General features: G+C 35.2%; 1 protein-coding gene across 1 annotated transcript in view; it reads left to right on the plus strand.

Moving 5' to 3' along the window:
- The window catches only part of LOC138305548 (trimeric autotransporter adhesin AtaA-like), a 50,270-nt gene that overhangs the window by 10,765 nt on the left and 20,484 nt on the right, over positions 1–19,021 (plus strand). The window contains 25 exon segments of the mRNA XM_069245866.1: positions 253–408; positions 1,390–1,686; positions 2,022–2,177; positions 3,154–3,257; positions 3,259–3,451; positions 3,790–3,945; positions 4,919–5,215; positions 5,552–5,707; positions 6,876–7,172; positions 7,509–7,664; positions 8,645–8,941; positions 9,277–9,432; positions 10,411–10,707; positions 11,044–11,199; positions 12,174–12,470; positions 12,806–12,961; positions 13,934–14,230; positions 14,567–14,722; positions 15,701–15,997; positions 16,335–16,490; positions 17,466–17,717; positions 17,720–17,761; positions 18,100–18,173; positions 18,175–18,256; positions 18,649–18,945. Of these exon segments, the coding sequence (XP_069101967.1) occupies positions 253–408; positions 1,390–1,686; positions 2,022–2,177; positions 3,154–3,257; positions 3,259–3,451; positions 3,790–3,945; positions 4,919–5,215; positions 5,552–5,707; positions 6,876–7,172; positions 7,509–7,664; positions 8,645–8,941; positions 9,277–9,432; positions 10,411–10,707; positions 11,044–11,199; positions 12,174–12,470; positions 12,806–12,961; positions 13,934–14,230; positions 14,567–14,722; positions 15,701–15,997; positions 16,335–16,490; positions 17,466–17,717; positions 17,720–17,761; positions 18,100–18,173; positions 18,175–18,256; positions 18,649–18,945 (4,980 nt within the window).

Consider the following 19,021-nt stretch of genomic DNA (forward strand, 5'->3'; position numbering starts at 1 on the left):
CACCATTGAACCATGAGATTTCGTCTATTATGAATGACGTTGAAGATGCTTTATCAATAAAAACATTTTCTTATTGTATCAGCATGTGCAATATATTCAAATGCAATATGTATGACATTTAAATTAATAAAAAACATTTCTAATTGTGATTTTGAATGACCATATTCATGTTGTTCATAACTTGTTTTCTATGTTGTTACAATATTGAGAAATAGTATTGTATCATAACACAAATTTCGCTTGTATTTACAGAAGCAGAGCTATCGTCTACGTGTGGTGGGTCCATATGGTGTGATGACGCCATGTCTGAATGTATAACTGGTAATGCCGGAGGAACCGTGTGTAGATGTCAAGTCGGTTATTTTGACAGCAATGGGTACAACTTCGCCGGTGGAATATGTACAAGCAGTACGTTTTACATTTTTCTCATTAGATTTTAATGATAATTGCAAAGTTTTTCAGCATGTAACATCTGTCACTTCATGCAGCAGTTCGTTTATAGTTTGTCTCGATAGGTTGTCTTGTTGAAGACTCCTGGAATAGTATTTTTCTGAAAATGCGGCTGCAAACGAAACGTCCTACGCAATATATTAACGTAATCTAAAACGTCAACATATAACATTTAAATTTATTTCTCGTCGACGGACAAATCTTAAAATGAATGTCACAGTAATTCGACAAAAGTTAGCGGATGTAACTAACTTAAAGATATAAAATATTCTTTTCTTTCCAATTAATTGTTTCTATGCTAACTTCTCGTTTTACAACGTATCTTATTAGTCATTAAGAGCCCGACCCTGTAAATAAGGTTTTGCGTTTTGTCAATTGTCTGGGATACATCATAGATTATAAACTTGTAGTGTCTGTTCGCACTCAGCATTGCGACGAAAGGGAGTGTGATGACAAAATTGTCCGTCTTCAGTAAAGTAATGTGATCGATTGGTGTGTATGATATTGAATGTCCTAGATACTATGAAAATATCAGATATCTCTATGAAAAAGACAAATATCCAATTCACAAGGCGACACGAGAAAATTATACCATACCTCTTAATACACGCAGGCACGAACTATCTGTAATGCCAACCTTTTATAATATTTGCACTGATAAAAGAACGATAAGCAAATTCTACTCACCAATGGTAACCTTGTTAATGCTAATTCATTAATATTACAATGAGTATTCAACAAGATGAAAAAATAGCGATATTTTAAAACGAAAGGTATTAATTTTTGCGATATAGTCAACACAAAATGTCCGCTTGAAATAAAATCAGTTGTAGACTATTTATATTAAAACATTATATGATACAACAAATAGACAGTAACCGTGCATGCAAAACGTTTGAATGTCCAATACTCAGTTAATTTACTTATTGTTTTTCACAGTTAATGATTTGAAGACAACAGCTGTGACGTCATCAGATGTGACGTCTAGTAGTGTAACTATCCACTGGATACCTCCATCAGATTTGTCACAAGTTTCAAGTTACAATGTTATCTGGAGATTGAACGGCAGCTCTGTAATTGACGGCAACCTGACAGTGGCAAATGCCGTTTCGACAGCTAATATCACGGGACTGAATCAGGGTACAACATACGTGTTTTCTGTGTTGTCGGAGGAAAGTGGAAGTCGCACTACTACCCAGGAAATCGAATCTGACGACAACGTCACAGTTACAATAAGTACGTATGAGGCTTGTAAAACAGACATTATATTTCGGGGTAACAAGGGAATGGCATTAGAACATCTCTAAAACATGACTAATAATACACCATTGAACCATGAGATTTCGTCTATTATGAATGACGTTGAAGATGCTTTATCAATAAAAACTTTCTTTTTGTATCAGCATGTGCAATATATTCCGATGCAATATGTATGACATTTAAATTGATAAAACATTTCTAATTGTGATTTTGAATGACCATATTCATGTTGTTTATAACTTGTTTTCTATGTTGTTACAATATTGAGAAATAGTATTGTATCATAACACGAAGTTCGCTTGTATTTACAGAAGCAGAGCTATCGTCTACGTGTGGTGGGTCCATATGGTGTGATGACGCCATGTCTGAATGTATAACTGGTAATGCCGGAGGAACCGTGTGTAGATGTCAAGTCGGTTATTTTGACAGCAATGGGTACAACTTCGCCGGTGGAATATGTACAAGCAGTACGTTTTACCTTTTTCTCATTAGATTTTAATGATGGTTGCAAAGTTTTTCAGCATGTAACATCTGTCACTTCATGCAGCAGTTCGTTTATAGTTTGTCTCGCTAGGTTATCTTGTTGAAGACTCCTGAAATAGTGTTTTTCTGAAAATGCGGCTGCAAACTAAACGTCCTACGCAATTTATCAACGCAATCTAAAACGTCAAAATATAACATTTAAAGTTATTTCTCGTCGACGGACAAAACCTAAAATGAATGTCACAGTAATTCGACAAAAGTTAGCGGATGTAGCTAATCTAAAGATATAAAATATTCTCTTCTTTCCAATTAATGTTTCTATGCTAACTTTTCGTTTTACAACGTATCTTCTCGGTCATTAAGAGCCCGACCCTCTAAAGAAGGTTTTGCGTTTTGTCCACTGTCTGGGATACATCATAGATTATAAACTTGTAGTGACTGTTCGCAATCAGCATTGGGACGAAAGGGAGTGTGATGATCAATTTGTCCGTCTTCAGTAAAGTAATGTGATCGATTGGTGTGTAATGTTGAATGTCCTAGATATTATGAAAATATCAGATATCTCTATGAAAAAGACAAATATCCAATTCACAAGGCGACACGAAAAAATTATACCATACCTCTCTAATGCACACAGGCACGAACTATCTGTAATGCCAACCTTTTATTATATTAGCACTAATAAAAGAACGATAAGCAAATTCTACTCACCAATGGTAACCTTGGTAATGCTAATTCATTTATATTACAATGAGTATTCAACAAGATGAAAAATAGCGATCTTTATAACGAAGGGTATTATTAATTTCGCGATATAGTCAACACAAAATGTCCGCTTGAATATAATCAGTTGTAGACTATTTATATTAAAACATTATGTGATACAACAAATAGACAATAACCGTGCATGCAAAACGTTTGAATGTCCAATATTCAGTTAAATTACTTTGTCTTTCACAGTTAATGATTTGAAGACAACAGCTGTGACGTCATCATATGTGACGTCTAGTAGTGTAACTATCCACTGGATACCTCCATCAGATTCGTCACAAGTTTCAAGTTACCAATGTTATCTGGAGATTGAACGGCAGCTCTGTAATTGACGGCAACCTGACAGTGGCAAATGCCGTTTCGACAGCTAATATCACGGGACTGAATCAGGGTACAACATACGTGTTTTCTGTGTTGTCGGAGGAAAGCGGAAGTCGCGCTACTACCCAGGAAATCGAATCTGACGACAACGTCACAGTTACAATAAGTACGTATGAGGCTTGTAAAACAGACATTATATTTCGGGGTAACAAGGGAATGACATTAGAACATCTCTAAAACATGACTAATAATACACCATTGAACCATGAGATTTCGTCTATTATGAATGACGTTGAAGATGCTTTATCAATAAAAACTTTCTTTTTGTATCAGCATGTGCAATATATTCAAATGCAATATGTATGACATTTAAATTAATAAAAAACATTTCTAATTGTGATTTTGAATGACCATATTCATGTTGTTTTATAACTTGTTTTCTATGTTGTTACAATATTGAGAAATAGTATTGTATCATAACACGAAGTTCGCTTGTATTTACAGAAGCAGAGCTATCGTCTACGTGTGGTGGGTCCATCTGGTGTGATGACGCCATGTCTGAATGTATAACTGGTAATGCCGGAGGAACCGTGTGTAGATGTCAAGTCGGTTATTTTGACAGCAATGGGTACAACTTCGCCGGTGGAATATGTACAAGCAGTACGTTTTACATTTTTCTCATTAGATTTTAATGATAATTGCAAAGTTTTTCAGCATGTAACATCTGTCACTTCATGCAGCAGTTCGTTTATAGTTTGTCTCGATAGGTTGTCTTGTTGAAGACTCCTAGAATAGTATTTTTCTGAAAATGCGGCTGCAAACGAAACGTCCTACGCAATATATTAACGCAATCTAAAACGTCAACATATAACATTTGAATTTATTTCTCGTCGACGGACAAATCCTAAAATGAATGTCACAGTAATTCGACAAAAGTTAGCGGATGTAGCTAATCTAAAGATATAAAATATTCTTTTCTTTCCAATTAATTGTTTCTATGCTAACTTCTCGTTTTACAACGTATCTTATTAGTCATTAAGAGCCCGACCCTCTAAATAAAGTTTTGCGTTTTGTCCATGTCTGGGATACATCATAGATTATAAACTTGTAGTGTCTGTTCGCACTCACCATTGCGACGAAAGGGAGTGTGATGACAAAATTGTCCATCTTCAGTAAAGTAATGTGATCGATTGTTGTATGATGTTAAGTGTCTTAGATATTATGAAAATATCAGATATTTCTATGAAATAGACAAATATCCAATTCACAAGGCGACACGAGAAAATTATACCATACCTCTCCAAAACACGCAGGCACGAAATATCTGTAATGTTAACCTTTTATAATATTTGCACTGATAAAAGAACGATAAGCAAATTCTACTTACCAATGGTAACTTTGATAATGCTAATTCATTTATATTTTAATGAGTATTCAACAAGATAAAAAATAGCGATCTTTATAACGAAGGGTAATTTTGCGATATAGTCAACACAAAATGTCCGCTTGAGATAAAATCAGTTGTAGACTATTTATATTAAAACATTATGTGATACAACAAATAGACAGTAACCGTGCATGCAAAACGTTTGAATGTCCAATATTCAGTTAAATTACTTATTGTTTTTCACAGTTAATGATTTGAAGACAACAGCTGTGACGTCATCAGATGTGACGTCTAGTAGTGTAACTATCCACTGGATACCTCCATCAGATTTGTCACAAGTTTCAAGTTACAATGTTATCTGGAGATTGAACGGCAGCTCTGTAATTGACGGCAACCTGACAGTGGCAAATGCCGTTTCGACAGCTAATATCACGGGACTGAATCAGGGTACAACATACGTGTTTTCTGTGTTGTCGGAGGAAAGCGGAAGTCGCGCTACTACCCAGGAAATCGAATCTGACGACAACGTCACAGTTACAATAAGTACGTATGAGGCTTGTAAAACAGACATTATATTTCGGGGTAACAAGGGAATGACATTAGAACATCTCTAAAACATGACTAATAATACACCATTGAACCATGAGATTTCGTCTATTATGAATGACGTTGAAGATGCTTTATCAATAAAAACTTTCTTTTTGTATCAGCATGTGCAATATATTCAAATGCAATATGTATGACATTTAAATTAATAATTACATTTCTAATTGTGATTTTGAATGACCATATTCATGTTGTTTATAACTTGTTTTCTATGTTGTTACAATATTGAGAAATAGTATTGTATCATAACACGAAGTTCGCTTGTATTTACAGAAGCAGAGCTATCGTCTACGTGTGGTGGGTCCATCTGGTGTGATGACGCCATGTCTGAATGTATAACTGGTAATGCCGGAGGAACCGTGTGTAGATGTCAAGTCGGTTATTTTGACAGCAATGGGTACAACTTCGCCGGTGGAATATGTACAAGCAGTACGTTTTACATTTTTCTCATTAGATTTTAATGATAATTGCAAAGTTTTTCAGCATGTAACATCTGTCACTTCATGCAGCAGTTCGTTTATAGTTTGTCTCGATAGGTTGTCTTGTTGAAGACTCCTAGAATAGTATTTTTCTGAAAATGCGGCTGCAAACGAAACGTCCTACGCAATATATTAACGCAATCTAAAACGTCAACATATAACATTTGAATTTATTTCTCGTCGACGGACAAATCCTAAAATGAATGTCACAGTAATTCGACAAAAGTTAGCGGATGTAGCTAATCTAAAGATATAAAATATTCTTTTCTTTCCAATTAATTGTTTCTATGCTAACTTCTCGTTTTACAACGTATCTTATTAGTCATTAAGAGCCCGACCCTCTAAATAAAGTTTTGCGTTATATAAGTTATATAAACTTTATTTATTTTACATCGATTACGAAACAAGTTATATAACTTATGTAAATCACTCTCGATGGCCCGGATGTAAGCGCGCGAGGGATCTTTAGTGTGGGAGGAAACCGGAGTGCCCGGGGAAAACCCACGTGATCGGGCAGGTGACCCCTAACCTTTTCACGTCCAAAAGTTTTGCGTTTTGTCCATGTCTGGGATACATCATAGATTATAAACTTGTAGTGTCTGTTCGCACTCACCATTGCGACGAAAGGGAGTGTGATGACAAAATTGTCCATCTTCAGTAAAGTAATGTGATCGATTGTTGTATGATGTTAAGTGTCTTAGATATTATGAAAATATCAGATATTTCTATGAAATAGACAAATATCCAATTCACAAGGCGACACGAGAAAATTATACCATACCTCTCCAAAACACGCAGGCACGAAATATCTGTAATGTTAACCTTTTATAATATTTGCACTGATAAAAGAACGATAAGCAAATTCTACTTACCAATGGTAACTTTGATAATGCTAATTCATTTATATTTTAATGAGTATTCAACAAGATAAAAAATAGCGATCTTTATAACGAAGGGTAATTTTGCGATATAGTCAACACAAAATGTCCGCTTGAGATAAAATCAGTTGTAGACTATTTATATTAAAACATTATGTGATACAACAAATAGACAGTAACCGTGCATGCAAAACGTTTGAATGTCCAATATTCAGTTAAATTACTTATTGTTTTTCACAGTTAATGATTTGAAGACAACAGCTGTGACGTCATCAGATGTGACGTCTAGTAGTGTAACTATCCACTGGATACCTCCATCAGATTTGTCACAAGTTTCAAGTTACAATGTTATCTGGAGATTGAACGGCAGCTCTGTAATTGACGGCAACCTGACAGTGGCAAATGCCGTTTCGACAGCTAATATCACGGGACTGAATCAGGGTACAACATACGTGTTTTCTGTGTTGTCGGAGGAAAGCGGAAGTCGCACTACTACCCAGGAAATCGAATCTGACGACAACGTCACAGTTACAATAAGTACGTATGAGGCTTGTAAAACAGACATTATATTTCGGGGTAACAAGGGAATGGCATTAGAACATCTCTAAAACATGACTAATAATACACCATTGAACCATGAGATTTCGTCTATTATGAATGACGTTGAAGATGCTTTATCAATAAAAACTTTCTTTTTGTATCAGCATGTGCAATATATTCCGATGCAATATGTATGACATTTAAATTGATAAAAACATTTCTAATTGTGATTTTGAATGACCATATTCATGTTGTTTATAACTTGTTTTCTATGTTGTTACAATATTGAGAAATAGTATTGTATCATAACACGAAGTTCGCTTGTATTTACAGAAGCAGAGCTATCGTCTACGTGTGGTGGGTCCATCTGGTGTGATGACGCCATGTCTGAATGTATAACTGGTAATGCCGGAGGAACCGTGTGTAGATGTCAAGTCGGTTATTTTGACAGCAATGGGTACAACTTCGCCGGTGGAATATGTACAAGCAGTACGTTTTACCTTTTTCTCATTAGATTTTAATGATGGTTGCAAAGTTTTTCAGCATGTAACATCTGTCACTTCATGCAGCAGTTCGTTTATAGTTTGTCTCGCTAGGTTATCTTGTTGAAGACTCCTGAAATAGTGTTTTTCTGAAAATGCGGCTGCGAACTAAACGTCCTACGCAATTTATCAACGCAATCTAAAACGTCAAAATATAACATTTAAAGTTATTTCTCGTCGACGGACAAAACCTAAAATGAATGTCACAGTAATCCGACAAAAGTTAGCGGATGTAGCTAATCTAAAGATATAAAATATTCTCTTCTTTCCAATTAATTGTTTCTATGCTAACATCTCGTTTTACAACGTATCTTATTAATCATTAAGAGCCCGACCCTGTAAATAAGGTTTTGCGTTTTGTCAATTGTCTGGGATACATCATAGATTATAAACTTGTAGTGTCTGTTCGCACTCAGCATTGGGACGAAAGGGAGTGTGATGACAAAGTTGTCCGTCTTCAGTAAAGTAATGTGATCGATTGGTGTGTAATATTGAATGTCCTAGATACTATGAAAATATCAGATATCTCTATGAAAAAGACAAATATCCAATTCACAAGGCGACACGAGAAACTTATACCATACCTCTCTAATACACACAGGCACGAAATATCTGTAATGCCAACCTTTTATAATATTAGCACTAATAAAAGAACGATAAGCAAATTCTACTCACCAATGGTAACCTTGGTAATGCTAATTCATTTATATTACAATGAGTATTCAACAAGATGAAAAATAGCGATATTTAAAACGAAAGGTATTATTATTTTTGCGATATAGTCAACACAAAATGTCCGCTTGAAATAAAATCAGTTGTAGACTATTTATATTAAAACATTATATGATACAACAAATAGACAGTAACCGTGCATGCAAAACGTTTGAATGTCCAATATTCAGTTAAATTACTTATTGTTTTTCACAGTTAATGATTTGAAGACAACAGCTGTGACGTCATCAGATGTGACGTCTAGTAGTGTAACTATCCACTGGATACCTCCATCAGATTCGTCACAAGTTTCTAGTTACAATGTTATCTGGAGATTGAACGGCAGCTCTGTAATTGACGGCAACCTGACAGTGGCAAATGCCGTTTCGACAGCTAATATCACGGGACTGAATCAGGGTACAACATACGTGTTTTCTGTGTTGTCGGAGGAAAGCGGAAGTCGCGCTACTACCCAGGAAATCGAATCTGACGACAACGTCACAGTTACAATAAGTACGTATGAGGCTTGTAAAACAGACATTATATTTCGGGGTAACAAGGGAATGGCATTAGAACATCTCTAAAACATGACTAATAATACACCATTGAACCATGAGATTTCGTCTATTATGAATGACGTTGAAGATGCTTTATCAATAAAAACTTTCTTTTTGTATCAGCATGTGCAATATATTCCGATGCAATATGTATGACATTTAAATTGATAAAACATTTCTAATTGTGATTTTGAATGACCATATTCATGTTGTTTATAACTTGTTTTCTATATTGTTACAATATTGAGAAATAGTATTGTATCATAACACGAAGTTCGCTTGTATTTACAGAAGCAGAGCTATCGTCTACGTGTGGTGGGTCCATCTGGTGTGATGACGCCATGTCTGAATGTATAACTGGTAATGCCGGAGGAACCGTGTGTAGATGTCAAGTCGGTTATTTTGACAGCAATGGGTACAACTTCGCCGGTGGAATATGTACAAGCAGTACGTTTTACATTTTTCTCATTAGATTTTAATGATAATTGCAAAGTTTTTCAGCATGTAACATCTGTCACTTCATGCAGCAGTTCGTTTATAGTTTGTCTCGATAGGTTATCTTGTTGAAGACTCCTGGAATAGTGTTTTTCTGAAAATGTGGCTGCGAACAAAACGTCCTACACAATTGATCAACGCAATCTAAAACATCAACATATAACATTTAATTTTTTTCTCGTCGACGGACAAAACCTAAAATGAATGTCACAGTAATTCGACAAAAGTTAGCGGATGTAGCTAATCTAAAGATATAAAATATTCTCTTCTTTTCAATTAATTGTTTCTATGCTAACTTCTCGTTTTACAACGTATCTTATTAGTCATTAAGAGCCCGACCCTCTAAATAAAGTTTTGCGTTTTGTCCATGTCTGGGATACATCATAGATTATAAACTTGTAGTGTCTGTTCGCACTCAGCATTGGGACGAAAGGGAGTGTGATGACAAATTTGTTCGTCTTCAGTAAAGTAATGTGATCGATTGTTGTATGATGTAAAATGTCTTAGATACTATGAAAATATCAGATATCTCTATGAAAAAGACAAATATCCAATTAACAAGGCGACACGAGAAAATTATACCATACCTCTCCAAAACACGCAGGCACGAAATATCTGTAATGTTAACCTTTTATAATATTAGCACTAATAAAAGAACTATAAACAAATTCTACTTACCAATGGTAACCTTGGTAGTGCTAATTCATTAATATTACAATAAGTATTCAACAAGATGAAAAATAGCGATATTTAAAACAAAGGGTATTATTATTTTTGCGATATAGTCAACACAAAATGTCCGATTGAAATAAAATCAGTTGTAGACTATTTATATTAAAACATTATGTGATACAACAAATAGACAGTAACCGTGCATGCAAAACGTTTGTATATCCAATATTCAGTTAAATTACGTATTGTCTTTCACAGTAAATGATTTGAAGACAACAGCTGTGACGTCATCAGATGTGACGTCTAGTAGTGTAACTATCCACTGGATACCTCCATCAGATTCGTCACAAGTTTCAAGTTACAATGTTATCTGGAGATTGAACGGCAGCTCTGTAATTGACGGCAACCTGACAGTGGCAAATGCCGTTTCGACAGCTAATATCACGGGACTGAATCAGGGTACAACATACGTGTTTTCTGTGTTGTCGGAGGAAAGCGGAAGTCGCGCTACTACCCAGGAAATCGAATCTGACGACAACGTCACAGTTACAATAAGTACGTATGAGGCTTGTAAAACAGACATTATATTTCGGGGTAACAAGGGAATGGCATTAGTACATCTCTAAAACATGACTAATAATACACCATTGAACCATGAGATTTCGTCTATTATAAATGACGTTGAAGATGCTTTATCAATAAAAACCTTTTTTTTGTATCAGCATGTGCAATATATTCAAATGCAATATGTATGACATTTAAATTAATAATTACATTTCTAATTGTGATTTTGAATGACCATATTCATGTTGTTTATAACTTGTTTTCTATGTTGTTACAATATTGAGAAATAGTATTGTATCATAACACGAAGTTCGCTTGTATTTACAGAAGCAGAGCTATCGTCTACGTGTGGTGGGTCCATCTGGTGTGATGACGCCATGTCTGAATGTATAACTGGTAATGCCGGAGGAACCGTGTGTAGATGTCAAGTCGGTTATTTTGACAGCAATGGGTACAACTTCGCCGGTGGAATATGTACAAGCAGTACGTTTTACATTTTTCTCATTAGATTTTAATGATGATTGCAAAGTTTTTCAGCATGTAACATCTGTCACTTCATGCAGCAGTTCGTTTATAGTTTGTCTCGCTAGGTTATGTTGTTGAAGACTCCTGAAATAGTATTTTTCTGAAAATGCGGCTGCAAACGAAACGTCCTACGCAATACATTAACGCAATCTAAAACGTCAACATATAACATTTGGATTTATTTCTCGTCGACGGACAAAACCTAAAATGAATGTCACAGTAATTCGACAAAAGTTAGCGGATGTAACTAACTTAAAGATATGAAATATTCTTTTCTTTCCAATTAATTGTTTCTATGCTAACTTCTCGTTTTACAACGTATCTTATTAGTCATTAAGAGCCCGACTCTGTAAATAAGGTTGTGCGTTTTGTCCATTGTCTGGGATATATCATAGATTATAAACTTGTAGTGTCTGTTCGCACTCACCATTGGGACGAAAGGGAGTGTGATGACAAAATTGTCCATCTTCAGTAAAGTAATGTGATCGATTGTTGTATGATGTTAAATGTCTTAGATATTATGAAAATATCAGATATTTCTATGAAATAGACAAATATCCAATTCACAAGGCGACACGAGAAAATTATACCATACCTCTCCAAAACACGCAGGCACGAAATATCTGTAATGTTAACCTTTTATAATATTTGCACTGATAAAAGAACGATAAGCAAATTCTACATACCAATGGTAACCTTGGTAATGCCAATTCATTTATATTACAATGAGTATTCAACAAGATAAAAAATAGCGATCTTTATAACGAAGTGTAATTTTGCGATATAGTCAACACAAAATGTCCGCTTGAGATAAAATCAGTTGTAGACTATTTATATTAAAACATTATGTGATACAACAAATAGACAGTAACCGTGCATGCAAAACGTTTGAATGTCCAATATTCAGTTAAATTACTTATTGTTTTTCACAGTTAATGATTTGAAGACAACAGCTGTGACGTCATCAGATGTGACGTCTAGTAGTGTAACTATCCACTGGATACCTCCATCAGATTCGTCACAAGTTTCAAGTTACAATGTTATCTGGAGATTGAACGGCAGCTCTGTAATTGACGGCAACCTGACAGTGGCAAATGCCGTTTCGACAGCTAATATCACGGGACTGAATCAGGGTACAACATACGTGTTTTCTGTGTTGTCGGAGGAAAGCGGAAGTCGCGCTACTACCCAGGAAATCGAATCTGACGACAACGTCACAGTTACAATAAGTACGTATGAGGCTTGTAAAACAGACATTATATTTCGGGGTAACAAGGGAATGGCATTAGAACATCTCTAAAACATGACTAATAATACACCATTGAACCATGAGATTTCGTCTATTATGAATGACGTTGAAGATGCTTTATCAATAAAAACTTTCTTTTTGTATCAGCATGTGCAATATATTCAGATGCAATATGTATGACATTTAAATTAATAAAACATTTCTAATTGTGATTTTGAATGACCATATTCATGTTGTTTATAACTTGTTTTCTATGTTGTTACAATATTGAGAAATAGTATTGTATCATAACACGAAGTTCGCTTGTATTTACAGAAGCAGAGCTATCGTCTACGTGTGGTGGGTCCATCTGGTGTGATGACGCCATGTCTGAATGTATAACTGGTAATGCCGGAGGAACCGTGTGTAGATGTCAAGTCGGTTATTTTGACAGCAATGGGTACAACTTCGCCGGTGGAATATGTACAAGCAGTACGTTTTACATTTTTCTCATTAGATTTTAATGATAATTGCAAAGTTTTTCAGCATGTAACATCTGTCACTTCATGCAGCAGTTCGTTTATAGTTTGTCTCGATAGGTTGTCTTGTTGAAGACTCCTAGAATAGTATTTTTCTGAAAATGCGGCTGCAAACGAAACGTCCTACGCAATATATTAACGCAATCTAAAACGTCAACATATAACATTTGAATTTATTTCTCGTCGACGGACAAATCCTAAAATGAATGTCACAGTAATTCGACAAAAGTTAGCGGATGTAGCTAATCTAAAGATATAAAATATTATCTTCTTTCCAATTAATTGTTTCTATGCTTACTTCTCGTTTTACAACGTATCTTATTAGTCATAAAGAGCCCGACCCTGTAAATAAGGTTTTGTCCATTGTCTGGGATACATCATAGATAATAAACTTGTAGTGTTTGTTCACATTTAGCATTGGGACGAAAGGGAGTGTGATGACAAAATTGTCCGTCTTCAGTAAAGTAATGTGATTGATTAGTGTGTAATGATGAATGTCTTAGATACTATGAAAATATCAGATATCTCTGAAATAAACAAATATCCAATTCACAAGGCGATACGAGAAAATTATACCATACCTTTCCAAAACACGCAAGCACGAAATATCTGTAATGCCAACCTTTTATCATATTAGCACTGATAAAGGAACGATAAGCAAATTCTACTCACCAATTATAACCTTGATAATTTTAATTCATTTATATTACAATGAGTATTCAACAAGATCAAAAATAGCGATCTTTATAACGAAGGGTATTATAAATTTTGCGATATAGTCAACACAAAATGTCCGCTTGAGATAAAATCAGTTGTAGACTATTTATATCAAAAACATTATGTGATACAACAAATAGACAGTAACCGTGCATGCAAAACGTTTGTGTATCCAATATTCAGTTAAATTACGTATTGTCTTTCACAGTAAATGATTTGAAGACAACAGCTGTGACGTCATCAGATGTGACGTCTAGTAGTGTAACTATCAACTGGATACCTCCATCAGATTCGTCACAAGTTTCAAGTTACAATGTTATCTGGAGATTGAACGGCAGCTCTGTTATTGACGGCAACCTGACAGTGGCAAATGCCGTTTCGACAGCTAATATCACGGGACTGAATCAGGGTACAACATACGTGTTTTCTGTGTTGTCGGAGGAAAGCGGAAGTCGCGCTACTACCCAGGAAATCGAATCTGACGACAACGTCACAGTTACAATAAGTACGTATGAGGCTTGTAAAACAGACATTATATTTCGGGGTAACAAGGGAATGGCATTAGTACATCTCTAAAACATGACTAATAATACACCATTGAACCATGATATTCCGTCTATTATGAATGAAGTTGAAGATGATTTATTAATAAAAACTTTCTTTTTGTATCAGCGTGTTCAATATATTCAAATGCAATATGTATGACATTTAAATTAATAAAAACATTTCTAATTGTGATTTTGAATGACCATATTCATGTTGTTTATAATTCGTTTTCCATGTTGTTACAATATTGAGAAATAGTATTGTATCATAACACGAAGTTCGCTTGTATTTACAGAAGCAGAGCTATCGTCTACGTGTGGTGGGTCCATATGGTGTGATGACGCCATGTCTGAATGTATAACTGGTAATGCCGGAGGAACCGTGTGTAGATGTCAAGTCGGTTATTTTGACAGCAATGGGTACACCTACGGCGGTGGAATATGTACAAGCAGTACGTTTTACATTTTTCTCATTAGATTTTAATGATGATTGCAAAGTTTTTCGGCATGTAACATCTGTCACTTCATGCAGCAGTTCGTTTATAGTTTGTCTCGATAGGTTATCTTGTTGAAGACTCCTGGAATAGTGTTTTTCTGAAAATGTGGCTGCGAACAAAACGTCCTACACAATTGATCAACGCAATCTAAAACATCAACATATAACATTTAATTTTTTTCTCGTCGACGGACAAAACCTAAAATGAATGTCACAGTAATTCGACAAATGTTATCGGATGTAGCTAATCTAAAGATATAAAATATTCTCTTCTTTTCAATTAATTGTTTCTATGCTAACTTCTCGTTTTACAACGTATCTTATTAGTCATTAAGAGCCCGACCCTCTAAATAAAGTTTTGCGTTTTGTCCATGTCTGGGATACATCATAGATTATAAACTTGTAGTGTCTGTTCGCACTCAGCATTGGGACGAAAGGGAGTGTGATGACAAATTTGTTCGTCTTCAGTAAAGTAATGTGATCGATTGTTGTATGATGTAAAATGTCTTAGATACTATGAAAATATCAGATATCTCTATGAAAAAGACAAATATCCAATTCACAAGGCGACACGAAAAAATTATACCATACCTCTCTAAGACACACAGGCACGAACTATCTGTAATGCCAACCTTTTATAATATTAGCACTAATAAAAGAACTATAAACAAATTCTACTTACCAATGGTAACCTTGGTAGTGCTAATTCATTAATATTACAATAAGTATTCAACAAGATGAAAAATAGCGATATTTAAAACAAAGGGTATTATTATTTTTGCGATATAGTCAACACAAAATGTCCGATTGAAATAAAATCAGTTGTAGACTATTTATATTAAAACATTATGTGATACAACAAATAGACAGTAACCGTGCATGCAAAACGTTTGTATATCCAATATTCAGTTAAATTACGTATTGTCTTTCACAGTAAATGATTTGAAGACAACAGCTGTGACGTCATCAGATGTGACGTCTAGTAGTGTAACTATCCACTGGATACCTCCATCAGATTCGTCACAAGTTTCAAGTTACAATGTTATCTGGAGATTGAACGGCAGCTCTGTAATTGACGGCAACCTGACAGTGGCAAATGCCGTTTCGACAGCTAATATCACGGGACTGAATCAGGGTACAACATACGTGTTTTCTGTGTTGTCGGAGGAAAGCGGAAGTCGCGCTACTACCCAGGAAATCGAATCTGACGACAACGTCACAGTTACAATAAGTACGTATGAGGCTTGTAAAACAGACATTATATTTCGGGGTAACAAGGGGAATGGCATTAGTACATCTCTAAAACATGACTAATAATACACCATTGAACCATGAGATTTCGTCTATTATAAATGACGTTGAAGATGCTTTATCAATAAAAACCTTTTTTTTGTATCAGCATGTGCAATATATTCAGATGCAATATGTATGACATTTAAATTAATAAAAATATTTCTAATTGTGATTTTGAATGACCATATTCATGTTGTTTATAACTTGTTTTCTATGTTGTTACAATATTGAAAAATAGTATTGTATCATAACACGAAGTTCGCTTGTATTTACAGAAGCAGAGCTATCGTCTATGTGTGATGGGTCCATCTGGTGTGATGACGCCATGTCTGAATGTATAACTGGTAATGCCGGAGGAACCGTGTGTAGATGTCAAGTCGGTTATTTTGACAGCAATGGGTACAACTTCGCCGGTGGAATATGTACAAGCAGTACGTTTTACATTTTTCTCATTAGATTTCAATGATGATTGCACAGTTTTTCAGCATGTAACATCAGTCACTTCATGCAGCAGTTCGTTTATAGTTTGTCTCGCTAGGTTATGTTGTTGAAGACTCCTGAAATAGTATTTTTCTGAAAATGCGGCTGCGGAACGAAACGTCTTACGCAATATATCAACGCAATCTAAAACGTCAACATATAACATTTAAAATTATTCCTCGTCGACGGACAAAACCTAAAATGAATGTCACAGTAATTCGACAAAAGTTAGCGGATGTAGCTAATCTAAAGATATAAAATATTCTCTTCTTTCCAATTAATTGTTTCTATGCTTACTTCTCGTTTTACAACGTATCTTATTAGTCATAAAGAGCCCGACCCTGTAAATAAGGTTTTGTCCATTGTCTGGGATACATCATAGATAATAAACTTGTAGTGTTTGTTCACATTTAGCATTGGGACGAAAGGGAGTGTGATGACAAAATTGTCCATCTTCAGTAAAGTAATGTGATCGATTGTTGTATGATGTTAAGTGTCTTAGATATTATGAAAATATCAGATATTTCTATGAAATAGACAAATATCCAATTCACAAGGCGACACGAGAAAATTATACCATACCTCTCCAAAACACGCAGGCACGAAATATCTGTAATGCCAACCTTTTATCATATTAGCACTGATAAAGGAACGATAAGCAAATTCTACTCACCAATTATAACCTTGATAATTTTAATTCATTTATATTACAATGAGTATTCAACAAGATCAAAAATAGCGATCTTTATAACGAAGGGTATTATAAATTTTGCGATATAGTCAACACGAAATGTCCGCTTGAGATAAAATCAGTTGTAGACTATTTATATCAAAAACATTATGTGATACAACAAATAGACAGTAACCGTGCATGCAAATCGTTTGAATGTCCAATATTCAGTTAAATTACTTATTGTCTTTCACAGTTAATGATTTGAAGACAACAGCTGTGACGTCATCAGATGTGACGTCTAGTAGTGTAACTATCCACTGGATACCTTCATCAGATTCGTCACAAGTTTCAAGTTACAATGTTATCTGGAGATTGAACGGCAGCTCTGTAATTGACGGCAACCTGACAGTGGCAAATGCCGTTTCGACAGCTAATATCACGGGACTGAATCAGGGTACAACATACGTGTTTTCTGTGTTGTCGGAGGAAAGCGGAAGTCGCGCTACTACCAGGAAATCGAATCTGACGACAACGTCACAGTAACAATAAGTACGTATGAGGCTTGTAAAACAGACATTATATTTCAGAGTAACAAGGAAATGGAATTAGAACATCTCTAAAACATGACTAATAATACACCATTGAACCATGAAATTTCGTCTATTATGAATGAAGTTGAAGATGCTTTATCAATAAAAACACTTTCTTATTGTATCAGCATGTGCAATATATTCAGATGCAATATGTATGACATTTAAATTAATAAAAACATTTCTAATTGTGATTTTGAATGACCATATTCATGTTGTTTATAACTCGTTTTCCATGTTGTTACAATATTGAGAAATAGTATTGTATCATAACACGAAGTTCGCTTGTATTTACAGAAGCAGAGCTATCGTCTACGTGTGGTGGTTCCATCTTGTGTGATGACGTCATGTCTGAATGTATGACTGGTAATTGCCGGAGGAACCGTGTGTAGATGTCAAGTCGGTTATTTTGACAGCAATGGGTACAACTACGCCGGTGGAATATGTATAAGCAGTACGTTTTACATTTTTCGATTTTAATGATGATGATGCAACGTTCTTCAGCATGGAACATCTTACACTTCATGCAGTATTTCGTTTATAGTTCTGTCTCGCTAGGTTATCTCGTTGAAGACTCCTTCAACATTTAACAACACGCACAGCAATTAATTTCAAATACATGCTTTTTAACTTGCATTGTTAGCTTTAAGTGCCCGACCCTGTGAATAAATTTTGCGTTTGTCCCTTGATTTCAGATGTAGTTGCAGATTTGTGTCTTTCTTGAACGAGCCTTGTTCGGTTTGAAACCAACAATTGGGGCGATGGTGCTTACTTTTCAAACTTAGAATTCATTGGTTATCGAAAGACCGGTGTATGAATGATTTCTTTTCGTTTCGGTTTTTACAGTGGATAATCTGAAGGCGACATCGCTAACATTCTCTTCTGTAACGGCCGACGAGGTAACTATTAACTGGGCACCTCCTCAGGAATCTTCACAAGTCTCCAATTACACCATTGTTTGGAGGGTGAACGGCAGCTCTGTGGTCAATGGAAACCTGACTGTAGGAAATGATGTGACGACAGCAAATATAACTGGGCTCACACAGGGTACAACATACGTATTTTCTGTTGTTTCCGTGGAAAGAGGAAGTCGTGCTGTTGCACAGGAAATCGAATCTGACGACACCGTTACATTAACCTCCAGTAAGTATCTTCTTTTCAAGGTGAGTTTTTAATTCCTGATAATGAGAAATGGAAATCCAAAAGGGAAAAATTACAA

This window comes from Argopecten irradians, chromosome 1 (assembly GCF_041381155.1).
Source record: "Argopecten irradians isolate NY chromosome 1, Ai_NY, whole genome shotgun sequence".
Classification (NCBI taxonomy): domain Eukaryota; kingdom Metazoa; phylum Mollusca; class Bivalvia; order Pectinida; family Pectinidae; genus Argopecten; species Argopecten irradians.